Source organism: Hydra viridissima, unplaced genomic scaffold (assembly GCF_058129835.1).
Source record: "Hydra viridissima isolate aposymbiotic clone 2 unplaced genomic scaffold, HvirCarnegie_v1 scaffold_2, whole genome shotgun sequence".
Taxonomy (NCBI): Eukaryota; Metazoa; Cnidaria; class Hydrozoa; order Anthoathecata; family Hydridae; genus Hydra; species Hydra viridissima.
Genome location: NW_028324301.1, coordinates 10,842,202 through 10,858,540, shown reverse-complemented (window position 1 = coordinate 10,858,540; position 16,339 = coordinate 10,842,202). Strand labels below are relative to the sequence as shown.

Below are 16,339 nucleotides of genomic sequence, written 5' to 3'. Positions count from 1 at the left end.
GATTTTGCTGTTATTTTTATTTCATTTTGATTATTTTCTTCCTGCAAACTTTATTTTTTTTAGTCTTTTTACAACCAGTACTAGAAGGTTAGGTTCACTGCGAATTAGATATTTTAATAATTGCAAGAATAATAGAAAAGAAGACAATTGGTTTAAACTATATTGAAAGTGTCTAACATCATCACCAAGATGTAACAAACTGTGAACATTATAGGGGAGGTAGGGGAGCATTGGGCAGTCGGGAGGTTTGGGCACCCCCTCATTTCTCACAATCTATTATAGATATTTTTTGTTTTCTACCATAGCACTATAGTTTTATAACTGGCAACACGTGTTGCCAAGTTATAAAACTATAGTGCTATGGTAGAAAACAAAAAAACTCTGAACTTAAATCAGTTATATCACAGAGGCTCAATGTAGGTGAGTGGTCTTTAATTAACATATTTATGTGATCATGATCATTTTCTGTTTCATTTATAAGTCGTTTCACTTGTTTGCTTATTCCACGATAAGTCTTTAAATTATTTCGTCAAGACATTTAATGTAAAATGATAATATACATATAACGTCAACAGGGGCTACTTGCAACAAGTGGGTCTTCTGAGAACAACATTCAAAAAACAGTATCACAGTGTAATGAAAAAAAAAAGGTTACAAAAAAAATCGTCAACATTTGTTTTATAACCTTTTTTTTCTTTTTTTTTTTAAAAAAAAAAAAACTATATTTTTTTGTTTATAGTCAATTTTGCCGTGCTATCTTTTGATTAAAAAACCAAAAAAATATAGTTGATTTTCGTTAACTTGTATACAGACTTGTTTAAACTTATGTAAACTTATAGCAAAAAAAAGTTCCATTTATAATTTCATAACCCAGATATAAACTTATAATCTAATTTACAATACTTATAAATATTGAGAAAAGTAAAAAAGCAAAAAAAGTAAAAGCATTAATTCTATGGAGATATAATGCTTGAAGAATCATATATTATAATTGAATTGAATCATATATGATACTGAAGTCATATATGATAAATGAATCAAAGATGATTCAATTAAACAGCTGTAATTACAGCTGTTAGTTAACTAACGATGTATCAATGTTTTTAAAACGTTAGCGCGCGCAACCAAACTAAGTTTGAAGTAAAAGTTTATTGGGTTTTAAATTTTCAACATTTTCAAGACCACCACATTCATTTATGACGTAACGTACGACCTTATATAAAAAATGAACAAAATGTAACATTAATCTTCTTAATTTAGCTGCGTATTACATACTGCATTACTTTCTTTTTTTGTGCTATATTGTCAACTTAAAATAATATTTTTGAAAGAAGCTGAAAGAAGAGCTTGCAAACTCCGGAGAACATATTCCGCTAACTAAATAGATTAGTATGGTTTGAAAATATAATACCTTTTCTAAATATAACATTTTCGATTTTACTTAATCTAATTTTTTATAATTCAAAGTCGGTTATAAAGAAATCACCCCTTGAAGGTCAACACCCTTAAATAGTCAACAATCTTTGATGTCTAAGAATTTGTTGATACCAAACATTCTGAAGTTCTTCGAAAACAAAAAATTATTTCTATGTGAAGCTCTCCTAATGTTTATCATTTCGAATATCAAAATATTTTGATATTCGAAATGATAAACATTAGGAGAGAACATTATTTCAAATATTTGATTATGATTTAATTTTTTTTTACTATTTATCAGTCGATAAACTTATATGATCTTATGAGTTTTAAATCTTTAGTAAATAAAAATTTTATACTCGAGTTCAATTTTAACAGTTTTTTTTTTTTTTTTAAATCATCGCACAGTGAGCTAGAGATGGACAAAAAATCCAAAATCTTACCAAAAAGTAATGGCTATAATTTTTTTTAATTTTTATTTGCCAATACTTTAAAACTTACATCTTATGAAACAAAAAACAACTAATTAAAAGTGTTTACCATGAATGAGGGTATTCAAGACTTTCTTTTAGATATCTACTGAACAAAATTGGTGATAATCAGCATGAGATGGGTTCCTTAAACAAAAAAGTATTCATCAACCAAAAGGGAACCTTAATCTCGAAGGATCTTTGACAGGTTTTACATTTTAGTCTCGATAGGTTTTTTATATAGCTGTCAACAATGTTTGTTTGCTTCTTTTGAAACACCTGACTTAGGTAAATTTTGAGTTATTGGACACGTATGGCTGGCTTAAACTTTTTGCCCTCTTAATATTGCAACTGCCTTTTCCAACCATTGTCCAAATATTTGATATTTTGTCTTAGGTTGCTATTTTTGCCAATCTGCAAAGCAAAAAGCGTTGACTTTTCAATCAAGTCAAAGTTCTGTCTTGTTCCAAAAGATTCAGCCAATTATATAAACTTCTAAAAATTTGACTTTTTCTGTCTATAACAATTGTGGAAAATTTTAATAAAAACAAATAACATTTAGAGGTCAAACTGTTTCACAGCTTTTTATCTCAAATAAAATAGTTGTCGAATTTTGATCAACGATTATTGATTTAAAACTTAAGATTACAAATACCATGTAATAGAATACCATATCTTTTTAAATAAATGTTAATGTACCTAAAGCGCGCACTATACACGCGTATCCGTGTTAGAGTTTTACGCGCACAAATATTAATTTAAATGAAAAAATTTGGGTTCCTCAAGCCAAAATGTGCATATATATTAAAATAAAAAATTTGAGTTCAAAAAATTGAAATACTGTATTATCTTATCTTACTTTTATATGATCAAACAAAAAAAGAAAAAACTGTTGTTAGCAAAAACAGCTTTATTTTGTTATTACGTTTTTCACAAAGAGGAAACTTCAGGGAGAAGTGGTTTTCCATTTTCAGGTTTGTGTTTTTTGAAATTAGATATCTTGGATGTATGGTTCAATCTTTGCGAGTTTTCATATTCAGAGCTTTTTATGATTCCTCAGAGTAAAAACTGATAAGCAGTTCTAATGCCTCAGTTCTGTACCCCATGTTCCGAGAGCTTATGAACAGTTGGAGGAGTTACATACCAAAAATAATTTTCTAGTATAAGAGCAGAGGTTTCATAGTTGACCAAATCTTTCAGAGTTCATCTTATAACAGCAGCATACTGATATTAGGATTTTCCTTAATCTAATAATTACATCTACCACTACTCCTGTTATATCAGCAAAGATCTTATCACTTTCATGTGCCCCTTCTGGCAGTGTTCCCATCATTAGTGTTGCCAAAACTCTGTTTAGACATCCCAACAGTAAGGCTTAGCTTCTAAACTTCTCTAAACCTCTGTTGAATATTCTTCTTTTTTTAAAGATGCTTTTTCAGAAGAAGATTTGGCAAAGTATGTTTTAATGTCCATCTTGTATCCCAAATGTAAAATATACTCAAAAGTTCTGATTAATGAAAATCTGATCTTACCAATGAAAAAAAAAAAGTTCAAAATATATGATCAATATACTTAAAAGATCTGGTTAAAAAATCCCAAAGATAAATTTTTTTCATTGACTGGTTCAGATCTGATCGATAGTGGATTATAAAACCACTGAGCTAAGCTCCACAAGCATTACATGATTGGTAGGATAAAGTGTTAGAGAGAGCATTCACCAACTTACCATCAAATATTATTACATCTAGTTTGAGCCTAAAACTGATGGTTGAATGAGGTTTGCTTTTTTCTAATTCTAACGCTACATCAAACTCGATCAATCTATTCATTTAAGCTTTAAGATGTACGCCAGAGAATATATATATATATATATATATATATATATATATATATATATATATATATATATATATATATATATATATATATATATATATAATTTACAAATTATTAACAAAATATTTTCAGTTAACTCTTTCTGTAGTAGTGTTTGCTGCTTTAAGTAAAAAAAGAACTTTGCTTTTTCATAATTTTCAAAACAGTTAGCGAATTTTGCCATTATAAGTATTACGGCTCTTTAGTGAAAAGACTGACATTGCTAATTCTTTGAAGTTAGTTAACCATTGTGTTAGTAAGTTCATATGGGAGAGATCAAGGGTATATGCTGATGAGAGAAAGAGACTGTGGGGATGGGAGGGGAGTGAAGCGTCAGCAAGAAAATGGTTTTAACCTATTTTCAATTGGTTGAGAAACTACCCTGGGCCGAGCCGCCTTTAGTGAGGAAGATTCAAATTTAGTATCCTGCATTGTAGAGTTCGGTTAGTTACGGTAAATGTAAAATCTGCTTTCGAAAACCGTAAAGGTGACTACTTCTTTCATTAGCTTTTGATAATTTATATCATGCATTTTTATTTTCCTTTTTTTCAGAAAAAATATTTTTTGGACAAACAGCTGAATCAAAATGTCTATACAAATTTACCAAGATAATTTAACTAATCAAAATAACAATATTGGAAAAAAAGCCAAGCTAGAAGACGAAAAACATGCACATAATAAGTCAATTACATCAAAGTATAAAAGAGTCCCTCTTGCATCGATTTCGAATGTTCAAGGGAGCAGAATACAACCAACTAGAGCTGCAAAAGAAAAACTTAAAGTAAGTTAGTTAAACTTTGAGTTAAAATAAGCTTATTAGCAGCTGGCTAGATCCACCTTTATTTTCTAACCATAACTTTTTTGTTTTTTCCAAAAATTGGCTGAATATTTCTTGTTTTGATAATCTGCTATGTATATATTCTTTCAAAAGTTATTATTATTATTTTTTTGCTATAATTAGAAAGCAATGCAGAATCTTATCTAAAACCTGTTTTAACTAAAGTCTTGTAACAATCATTTAGTGTTTTAAGTTGAGAATTGGTTCCTATGTCAATGCAAAATGCTCCAATATAGTTATTTAAGCTATATTTAAGACATTGTAACAATTTTTTGTCTAGCCTCCTCAAAATATATCTGATAGTCAATTAGTAAATGATTCACAGAAAAGTTCTAATTCTATACAAGCGCACAACACAAAAAATGATTTACACAAAGAAAACTTATATAATGAATCAGCACTCGATACATTTAAAGGTAGGTGAGATTTTTTAACAATCTTTATAAATAAAGATTACTTTTTGTTCTTTCTAAAGTCTAAATATGTTCATATATTTAAAAAAGAATTTTAACAAAGTTACTTAAACTAGTTGATATATATACAATTAGCACTGGATTAATTTATCTGCCTTCCCCCTCCCTACTTCACTATCTTTATATCTCAAATAAGGAAAGTTTAAAAGTTCAGTTTTAAAAGTTTGTTTTCTCTATATCTTAGGTATTTACTGATTAGTTTCAATAAAATTAAAATGAAACTAGAGCTCTTACTATGCTTAACAATATTTTTATACCAGTTATTCCAAAAATTAGTATTATAGCGACAATAATTGAAAACCTTACCTAATTTTATTCAATAGTCTTTAAATTATCTTTTCAAATAGTTGCTATGTTAAACAAATATTTATATTGATTAGTTTGACATTGTATATTTACCTTATTCAATTCTTTCAGTTTAAATTCACCTCTTTCTGCACAATTATAGAACTTTAAAAAAACTCAACTTCTATATAATCAATATACAAAACATTATTTTTCCAATTTGAAGGGTCCTCATCAAGAAATGAAATACCAATACTTAAAAAAAAGTTTAAAAAGGTAAGCAATTAGCTTTTAGATGTTGTAAGTTCTTTAAGAAAGTTACTCTTAACATTCCAAATGTTTGATAATTTTTTAGCTAGCCTGTCACTTACATATTAAAGCTGACTGCAGTTATTTTTAATTTATATTTCTACATCATCATTAAGAAAGCCCAAAAGTATTACTGAATACCATAAATGTCATTTAATTGCAGTGGCTGCAGCATTTGCTGTGGCTTAATTCACAATATTGTTGCTTTAATAAGTATTTTTAAAAAAAAAACAGTGCTCTAAAAATAAAGTTAGGCATAGCAAGGACTTACTTAGTTTTACTGAAATCAAATCATAAATGACCTATAAAATGTAGATTCTTATTTTTCCTAATAAAGGAGGTTCTCTACATTTTTATAAAAAAATTTCAGATTGGAAAATTATATATCATCAGAAAAATGTCATCTAAATAGGCTGGTTGTATGTATGTATTTTATAAGAAATAGAAAAGCAAAAAGTTAGTTAAAGTTTATTAGTTTTAAGGAATCAAATTATCATAAGAAAACATATTTTGTTTTATTTTAACAAGGAATGAATGCTAGAAGTAAATATAATTTTTTGCAGAATTTATGTTAGTATATTATAGTTATAGATGTAACAATTGCTATATAAACTTCATGATTTATCTGTCTAGCTAACTATGCAAATCATTTTTATCCCCAAATTTATTTATTTTTCTCTAATTTTTAATTGTCTTTTCTCCTAAATATCAAGGCTAAAAATACAAATAACCAGGTTATTCAATTAGGTTTCCTGAGGTGTCTGTATGTTTCTGTTATTAAAGAAATGCAACACTGAGCACTAAATATATTTTTACTCTTATATGATTTTAAAGATTTAACAAATTTTTAGAATCTCCTATGGTTTTTTCACCATTCCTATCTGATAGTAGTTGCAAAAAATATTCTTCTCTAAATGGAATACAAGACATAGATTCTAAGCTACATGAGGTTTTTGAACTTCCTGAGTATGCACAAGATATACATAACTACTTGAAGAAATCAGAGGTTTGTGTGTTTTTAAGCAAAATCCAATATTACTTATATGTTTTTATGAAAATACTTTTCAATAATTAATTTTTTAACTGCAAGCAAAAAAAAAAAAAAAAATTTTTTTTAATAAGTAGTTGCATATTGTATGTGTGAGGGATAACCTGATTGGTTTACTAACTTAAAAGCAAGTTTTTATTTACATATAAATCAATTTTGAATGATCTAACCTTTCATATTAGTATATACCAGTCAGGTTACCCCACCCCCTGCCTTCCTAAAATAATAGTTTGTATACTTTTTAGTGATATTGATTTCACAAAAAAAAAAAAACAAGACCAATCTAGTTAAAAAGAAATGCATTACTACTAAAATAAATTGTTCTATACAAATTGTTTTGTTTTGAGTTTATCAAAAGCTCTGATTAAGTATGGTTACCCTAATTAAAAAGCTTGATTGGTTAAACAGCTTATTTGTATGGTGTTTTATTTAATGTTATACTGAGCAGGCTTATTTATCTAGCAGACTTTACTATATTTTTTTTCATAACAGAAATCATGTTAAATTTGAAGTTTTAACAGGGATTCTCAAATACAATATGTACTAGTGTATAAGTCAATCAGGTCTGTAAGTTACCATATATCTCTTAGTTTTGATTTTAAACATTTTGTATAGAGTATAATTAAATTAATGTTTTAAAAAGGTTTTTATTCAGAGAATAAGTTTCTGAGTACAGATCCTTATTTTCAGACTTTGTGTCAGAGATCAACTAAATGGGTTGAAAATCTTTAATATAAGGGAATTTTCAGAATGTTCCTATTAGGTTTTTTGGGCTGATTTTATACAAAGAAAGTTTCTTAGTTTTTTATCTGTTTAATTGATATAAACACTCTTTAACTTTTTGTTAAAAATTTAAAAGAAAAATTTCATTTTAATAGTCCAACAAACATTTGCTTTAACTATTCTTTCGGTAAATCTGGAGATGCCACATTTAACTTACCATTTAAAAATTGATTTATTTGAATTTCATAAAAAAGTTCACATAATTTTTTTGCAAATTCTGGTTCTAACATTTAAAAATTCATTAAAAAAAGGGAAAATCCTTGAAAGTGCAAGTTACTTCAATTTTGCTCTTGAAACCTATTGTTTTTGGTTTCTATCATATTTTTAAAGAGTAAAAGAATTAACTTTTATAGTTTTTACTTTTGAATATCTTCAACATCTGGGTTTTAGTGTTAACACTAGCGTTTAAGCAATATGATTAAGATGAAGGAAGATAACATTTAAACTCAGTGGTTTTAGTTGATAAAGACAAAGTTTTTATTTAGTCTTAAACATTCTATTCATTTAGTTTTAACTTACAGTTTAAAATAAGAAATCAAAAGACTTGAAATATACTTTTGTAAGCTAAAGTATCATAAATTTTGTTTTCATTCTTTCTAATGGCAATTAATGTGCATAGTTGAAAAACAAATAAGAAGACTTATTGTTTTTATACCCTTCTGAATCTCTTAGAGCAGTTGTAATTTTCTTAACACAAGCTTCATTTATGATATTTTTAGTACACTGCCTAGGAAAATTTTCTGGTCACCTTGCCAAAAATTTTAAAAATGCACAAAATAAACGAAATAACAGTAAACAAAATTTTAGTTTTTTTTTTTTTTTTTTTTTTTTTTTTTTTTTTTTTTTTTTTTTTTTTTTTTTTTTTTTTTTTTTGTGCACCAGCAAAATAAACCAAACTTTTTAAAACTTATGATAAAAAGAAACAAGTTTTTAAAACACAAAAGATATAAATTTATTATAGGTTTTAATTTTTTTTTCCACCCTTTGCTTTGTTTAATTGCTCATACAAGCTTTAGCATTCCTTAAATTAAACTATCCAATTAATTAGGAGACATTCCACGTTCATTGAAAAATTGACCACAATTGAGTTGTTAATGTAGCTTGCTGTTTTCACAGCCATCTTATAATAAGAAGTTTCTTTTTTTGTAAATAGTTGGTGAAAAGGTATGCTTATGTATTCTTAGGTATGTTTTTTCTTGTTGATTAATGAGCCCATAAGTAATTAGATGCTTTCTGCATGGTACAGCAACATTTATGATGACTCTTATCTAGAATTCTATTTGTTATCACAAAAATCATTGTTAAAGCAAAACAGCCCCATAATGTCACTAAATCTGCACCATGTTTGATAGTAGACTGTGGGATTTTCCAGTAATGTTTGTTTCATAGATCCAGTTGTTTGTTCTTTAAATTGATAAATTTGGATTTTTCCGTTTAGTATATTTTGCCAATCTTCATCAGTCTAATTTTAGTGTGCTAAAAACCCAACAAAGTCTTTTTCTTTGAATGTTTAGCTTTAAAAAGGATTTTCAATAAAGTACTTTTAAATCAACAAATATAAGCTTTTATTATTAATAGGTGTTTTTCAGTAATTTTTGATTATGTATATAAGTACCACCATTTGCCAAAGCAACAATCAAGGAATGTGTTGCTTTTGCAAACTATTTTTTATTATTTGAAAATAAACAAAATTATACTTTAGTAATTTTAAATCTAAAAAATGGCAGTGATTTTTATTAACCTCTAAAAGGTAATTATTAAACTTATCAGTTCTTTTTAATAAGTTAATTGTAAGTTTGAACTATTACTAGTGAGTAGCTTCTAAAAGTTATAATGGAATAGTGTCTAAAAGGAAAAAAAGCTGTTTAATTTTATTTACACATTTTATGATCATATTCATGTATGTTTCCTTGAAAAAGAAGGTTTTCTAATGTAGAAAAAGTTATACTTTGAATTAATTTCTAAAATACATTATAATAATTTATTTCTTTGGTAATAAACAATTTTAAAATTTAATATCAATTGACATAATCTAAATATAAGCTATTATCAAAATTTCAAGTGGCCAGCAATTTATTTTAGGTAGTATATGTCATTTTTTTTTAAAAAAAAACTTTTTGTTGCTGATATTTATTAAGTTATTTTGTCTTCTTTAAATAATTTAATTTTTGGTTTCTTACTTAGGCTAAGTACCGTCCTAAATCTAATTACATGAGAAAGCAAACTGATATAAATAGCAGTATGCGTGCAATTTTAATTGATTGGTTAGTCGAAGTTAGTGAAGAATACAAGCTAATACCACAAACACTTTATTTATCTGTCAGCTATATTGACAGGTTTTTATCACATATGTCAGTCCTAAGAGGAAAACTCCAACTTGTTGGTGCAGCTTGTATGTTAGTTGCTGCGTAAGTAATATTTTTATTCTTTATATATTATGAAAGTTATCATAAATCTCAACCTAAAGGGTAGTTTAATAGTTGAGAAGTAAAGTATAAAAATACTTAAAGATTTTTAAGCAACTCAACTCAACATGGGAAACACCAGTATTTGTTTCAACAGTACAGTTTTGTCTTTGTAATTATGGTTTAAAAGGATGTGTTGCCAAAAAAACCCTTACAACACAAAACAAAGTTAAAAGATTGAAATGGCCAAAAAGTACATAAAGATTTGACAATTAAACAATGGTCTATGGTTTTGTTCACAGATCAAGTTTTTGAAGGATGTCATTGACAATATGTTCTATGTTTGATCAGCAAATGTATGATTAATCAATTTGTTATTCCAAAGTCAAGCCTGGTGGAGGGTTGGTCATGGTTTAGGGATACTTTGCAGTAAACAAAAGTTGGTAATCTGGTACAAATTGAAAGCATTATGGACAAAAAAAGGACTGCAAAAATGCTCTAACAAAATGGTTTTTTATGTGCAAAGCAGGTTGTGGATTTGTTTTTTAGCATGACAACAATCTTAAGCACAGTTCTAAATAATGCTGGAATTGCATATCAGCTAAAGTAAAGCAGAGAAGTAAATTACATGTGATTGGGCATCTCAATCTCCTGACTGTAACCCAATTGAGCTGTTGTGGGATAAGTTGGACAGAAATGTGAGGAAAATGCAACCAACCAATACAAAAAAATAGCTTGGCGTGTTTCTAAAAACTTGTGGGAATAAAACTACAACAGAATTATTGGGTAAACTAATTGCAAAAATGTCTGGAGAATGCACTGCTGTTATACAGACAAAAGGCAGATATTTTGAAGAATCAAAAATATAAACAACTCTTTCAAAAGTTTAAATATAAACTTAAATACTGAATAAAAGTTTTAAATATGAACAAAACCTTCAAAAGAGTCAACATACTTTTTTTCAACAATGATTACTTCTTTGTAAAAAGACAGTTGCTAAGGAAAATCTTGGTTTTTATTACATCTATTTAAAGTTGTGGGGCGAATGTAGTGTATTTTTATGAGGGTGTGAGTGTTTAATTTGAATATAATATTGGAATTTTTAACCAACTGTTTTTTTCTATTTAAAACCTTGCTAGTCAAACATTCAAGATGGTGTTTTAAGTGTGTTCACACTGAACACATTGTTTTTAATGTTGCCCACCTTAGTGGTTTTTTCCTGTAAGTTATCCACTGAAAGTAGAAAAGACTTAAAGTTGTTAAGTATGTGAATTACTATATATTGTTAAAAATGTGAGTTACTAAAAATTGAGTTAAATATTGTATTTCCTGAACTAGGTTTAATACTGGAAAACTGTGCTCCCGATATGGATTTAGATCAGGAACTAAGATTCCACTTTAGTTCTAGTTAGAAACAAAATTCAAATACTTTTTTTTGTTATTTAGGAAAAAGCTTTCTTACCATTAAGAATGATTAAATATTCTATTAAAGAATTTTGCAGAGTTTATTTTGTCTTAAATAGAATTTAAACAAGAGTGTTTAAAAAGTGATCAGCCAATCAAATTAGCTGTGTAATATATAATATTTATCTTTATTAACTGCTATAATTAGTATAACCTGCTAACTGTACTGAGCTATGTGTGGCAATAAAGAATATATTTAGAAAATTTTTAATTGCTTTGGTTATATTTTTAACTAAATGGTTTTGAAAAGTGAGGAATAAGCTGTTTATTTGCCAATTTATCTTAAAACAATGACTAGCTTGATTGTTTATCAGTTTCATCAATTGTATGTAAACTACATAAGTATCTGATTTTAGAGAGTCTTGTACTTTAAATAAAAATGAAATTGGATACATCATAAAGAATATACTGTTTTAAACTTTAGTATTACTGCAATAAAGTTATTCCAAATGAAAATATGGAATAATTATATTACAATTCTGCTGAAGTTTAAATTAGTGAGTTTTTTATGATGCATCTAATTGCTATTAAAATATTTCAAATAAAAACGTGGAATGTGGGTATGTATTTGGCACCAGTACTATAAAGCCATAATAAATCCTTAAATGTGAATATTTAAATTAAAAGTGTGAATAACACTTGTTCAAAAGTTTAAGATGTTTTTACTAGGCTAGATTTAATGGTACTATTTTTTATTTTCTTTGTAAATTTGAATATGTTCAATTGCATCTTTTTACTTATAGAAAATTTGAGGAAATATATCCACCTGAAGTTGCTGAATTTGTCTACATAACCGATGATACTTATACTGCAAAGCAAGTATGTTTGAATTGAAAAAAACATGTTTGAGCAATTTCATTCTTATAGCATGAAGTAAATACTAAACTAGTTATATCTCAGGTTAACTTAAAAATTGAAATAAATGAGTTCTGTATTTATACCATAATTATAGAGTCTTGATTTTATAGGTTTTAAGAATGGAACATTTGATCTTGAAAACACTAGCATTTGATCTAAGTGTACCAACTTGCAGAGATTTCCTAAGTCGCTACTTATTTGCTGCTAATGCTAAACCAGAAAGTCAGTTAAAGTATCTAGCTGAAGTAAGTGTTGTAAGCTTTGTTAACATTTTAAATATATTACATAAACAGGCCTAAAAATTTAAGTTGCTGTCTTAAAAAACACTATCTGATCAGGTGCCATCTTGCAAAAAATATAGCTGAGTATTTACAAAATTCTTAAAGTGTTAAGTATGGTTAATAGTAGTAATGCACATATTAATTAAATATGTTAGACACTCCTTTTTTAATTTATAGTTGTACATTTTATAAAGTCTGTTTTAAAAAGTGGCAAGTGTCTGGCAAGAGATTTTTTTTTTGTTAATCAGTGTAAATCTTTTGATATTTTATATTTTTTGAATATTGGAATTCTTGATGTTTTATTAACTTTTTTTTAGTATCTATCTGAATTGACTCTTATAAACTGTGATATATCTGTTAAATACGCACCCTCTATGATTGCTGCATCTTCCATATGCGTTGCAAATCATATGCTAAATTCAATACCATGGGTAGGACATATATATTTATATAGTAGGACATATATATGTAAAAACTTACAGACTTGTCTATATATTGAAATTTACTCAACGCTTTACATTGTGAAGAATTAAAATAATTTGATTTTTTTCTAAAACTCTAAATTTTGGAGATTAAATTACAGTCAGTTAAATTTAGAGTTCCTTTAAATTTTAGACGCCAACTTTAGAATTCTACTCTGGCTATAATATTCAGGACTTAAGGAGTTGTTTAAACGAAATTCATTTGCTACACTTAGCTGCATCTACAAATCCCCAACAAGCCATACAACAAAAATATAAATCACCAAAGTAAGTTTTGCTTTTCTACTTTAAAGATAATCTTTTTGTGTTTCCTTTTTAATCGGGTGTCATCAGTTCAAGTTTTAAATAGCCAGGTCAAACCTTATGAAATGAAACGATGTTTATATATATAACGGTTATTTAGGTTCGGCTGTGTCTCTTCATTAGTGCCACTTGAAATGCCTTGTTTCTAACAGATCTCCAACAAATATTTATAAAGTAATCATTTGTAAGATAGTGTAAGTCCACATTTATCTAGAAATATGTATTTGTGAAGGCTGCAATTTTTAAATTAAGGGTAAGTGAGAAGTCTAAGTAAGCTAAGAGCTAACACTTTTTTTTATTTTTTTACGTCGTATCTTTATTATTTCGTTTATTTATTTTTAATTTTATCTCAGACGGTTTTACCCGATATTGTATATTGCTCGTTTTAATGATGAAAATTTATTCGTATTTTTGTCTATTTGTTATTTTAAATAATGAAAAATTTGCTATGAAATAAATGTACACGCAAAATAATACATATTGAATTTGAAATGTTGTTAAGTGTAGTAAACAGTGAACTTTCGAATTGTGTAATATTTTTCTTATAAAATATCAATTTGGGTTTTTTAACAGAATTAAAATCAAAGTACACGTGTTTCATTCAAATTTAAAAGTAACTTAATAACCAAAATGATCGAAAAATTCCAAAATATTACACTTTTTTTAGTCAAAAATGAATTTAAAAGGAAAGTCGCCAAATCTGTTAAGGGTTGCATTTGTTAGCCTTTTGACGATCACTGTGATAGATTTTAAACTTTGCAACTTTAAAAACTGCTGATATTACACGGACCTTCATCAAATTATCGTTAAGATTACAAAAAAAGATTAATTTGAACATCTTCAATTTATTTAGATTCATTTGGAGTCTTTCCTACCCAAATTTCTTAAGTTCTACAACTTTTTCTCATTCTGGTAGTGCTTCTAAAATTGACTATACAGCCTTTCTTCCGACTGGATTTAAAAATCATAAATAATCAAGATAGTATTTTATAAGCTATTGTTGAACTCTACCAAGCATGCTAAATTAGACCTGAATACCTACATTTTTAGTAGAAAGTCGCAGTTTGACAGCTAACTTCACTTTTTGCAGCATAAGGATAGGGAGAGATTTGATTAAAAACTTGGATATAATTTTAATAAAAACAGTATTTGCATAAAAATGTTGACCCTTCTAACTATTTTATTTGGCCACAAGGGTCAGTTTTTTCACAATAAATTGCCTTATTTGTAATGTTGGTTAAAAACTATTAGAACATCGGCGATAGCTGGTTCTAACCTAATTTAGTTGATCCACGTTTGCTTATCTAGTCTCTTAAGGTGGTACCAGGGTAAAAAACGGCTATTTTTGATAAAATTTCGAAAAATACTAAAATTAATGTTTTGAATTCTTAAATCTACTTATTTCAATATGCATTTTGCAAAAAGTCAAAAATCTTCTTAATTTTAATCAAATTTACCCTTTTTTTAAAGAGTAGTTTGGTTCTTGCTCCATAGCGATGACCTTAGAAACGCTTTTTCTCCAATATCTCCTAAACCAAAAAAGCGATTAACTTCAAATTTTTGCTAAATAATGCTCAAGACGTTTGACTTCTCCTTAAATATTGTTTTAAGCTATAAGCTGTGCGTTGAAACCACTAAAATTGTTCTCAAAATAGTGCTCCTGAAGGACGGTAGTCAACTTTTTGTCAGTCTTCCTTCAGTTTAAATTGAGTAATAATTAAAGATTTTTTAGTGTTTTCATTTATAAATGGGTTCTGCGAGCAGGTATAAGTCCTCTAAATGAAGAAAGCAATTGCTGCAGTTTTACACCATTCAAGTGAGCACGATGATCCTGAAAAACGACATTAGTATTTGTCCTCGCCCAGCTGAAACCTGGTGAAAATTTGAAAGAAACAAAATTACTGGTAAAACCCACCAAGATAATATCAGTATTGAGACAGCTGTCTCTTAAATAGTTAAATAATTGTGCTACAGGACTACTTCCTGTGTTTATTAAAATAGGTGTAAATTGTAGTTTTTATACTACTGAGGGAAGTTATAATAAAGATATTCATGGTGTTAAACAATCGGACCATATTACAGAAGACTGTGTTAAAAAAAAGACGTAAAAAGCTCAGAGCCATGAGAAAAGGGCATAATGATAAAGATAAATTTGAAGAGGGAGAGACATGGTTATGGCCATTTTTAAATAGTCAATGTTACCATATAATTAAAATATATTACTTTTTAAAACTTGTTTTAGCTTTTCTGCATTTTTTTTTTTTCTCACTAAATCTCAATTTTTCAGAAAAAATAACTTTTCATTGAAAATAGATAATGGGCTGAAATTTTGCAGGTTTAAAGATGAGCATGTTAGGAATGTTGTCTATGAAGCAAAATATTTTTATTTATTTTTTTTTAAAAACTCATTTTTATCATGCTTTGGTCCCAAACTTCCCTTAATTTTTAAAGTTCGAATGTCAACCTGATAAAATTAAAATGTTTTTAAAGAATTCTGTTTCATAGACAAGGTTCTAAATACATTAAAGAATTCATGTTCAAATTTTCAAACAGTTTTGACACTTTTTGAGTTAGTTATATTAGATGAAAAAATAGGCAGTTTTTTTTTTTTTTTGGGGGGGGGGGGGGGGGTAAATAACACTAACTATGCGCATAATTAATGACGTCATCACTTTTTTTTGTGTGTGGAGAGGGGTGTACTGTTTTATTTTTTTTTTGTTCATTAATAAAAAAGAGCTAAAGTCTATTTAAAGTTTTCCATTTTTTGTTAAAAAGTTGTCTTTACCCTGGTACCACCTTAAAAAACGAAGGATCTACAGGTACTACTAGAATGAATAATCCAATAGGTATTTTTTAAACAACTGCTATCTTTTCTCTTGAGAAATTTATAAGAATTTTGGTATGCATGTCGGACTTTTATCTAGTTTTCGAGGTAGTCGATACTTCGAATACATTTAAACTATTTTCTGGGGTATAAATCCACCATGATTTATAACGTTTTTGTGAAGTAATCATCCATGAAATGCTAGTAAATTGCTACCACCTTTAC

The 16,339-nt window shown here is 27.6% G+C and overlaps 1 protein-coding gene across 5 annotated transcripts; it reads left to right on the top strand.

Annotated features, from left to right (window-relative positions):
* The first annotated feature begins 1,715 nt into the window (after positions 1-1,715).
* LOC145196229 (G2/mitotic-specific cyclin-A) lies at positions 1,716-13,698 on the top strand. Of its 5 annotated transcripts, XM_090080722.1 has the most exons (11): positions 1,716-1,865; positions 1,989-2,094; positions 4,314-4,542; positions 4,880-5,015; positions 6,518-6,672; positions 9,682-9,905; positions 12,110-12,185; positions 12,335-12,469; positions 12,823-12,936; positions 13,121-13,254; positions 13,391-13,698. In XM_090080722.1, the coding sequence occupies exons 3-11, from the start codon at positions 4,348-4,350 to the stop codon at positions 13,437-13,439; spliced, it is 1,218 nt and encodes a 405-aa protein (XP_089936848.1). In that variant the 5' UTR covers positions 1,716-1,865; positions 1,989-2,094; positions 4,314-4,347; the 3' UTR covers positions 13,440-13,698. The 5 variants fall into 5 exon arrangements, with proteins under 5 accessions (XP_089936848.1, XP_089936850.1, XP_089936849.1 ...); XM_090080724.1 differs by lacking the exons at positions 1,716-1,865; positions 1,989-2,094 and adding an exon at positions 4,176-4,204; XM_090080723.1 differs by lacking the exons at positions 1,716-1,865; positions 1,989-2,094 and adding an exon at positions 4,188-4,214.
* The last annotated feature ends 2,641 nt before the right edge of the window (positions 13,699-16,339 follow it).

Coding starts and splice junctions, on each gene's coding strand:
- LOC145196229 (XM_090080722.1), top strand. CDS start 4,348: ATGTCTATACAAATTTACCAAGATAATTTAACTAATCAAAATAACAAT. Junction 4,543..4,879: donor CTGCAAAAGAAAAACTTAAA/GTAAGTTAGTTA, acceptor TTTTTTGTCTAG/CCTCCTCAAAATATATCTGA. Junction 13,255..13,390: donor CAAAAATATAAATCACCAAA/GTAAGTTTTGCT, acceptor ACGGTTATTTAG/GTTCGGCTGTGTCTCTTCAT.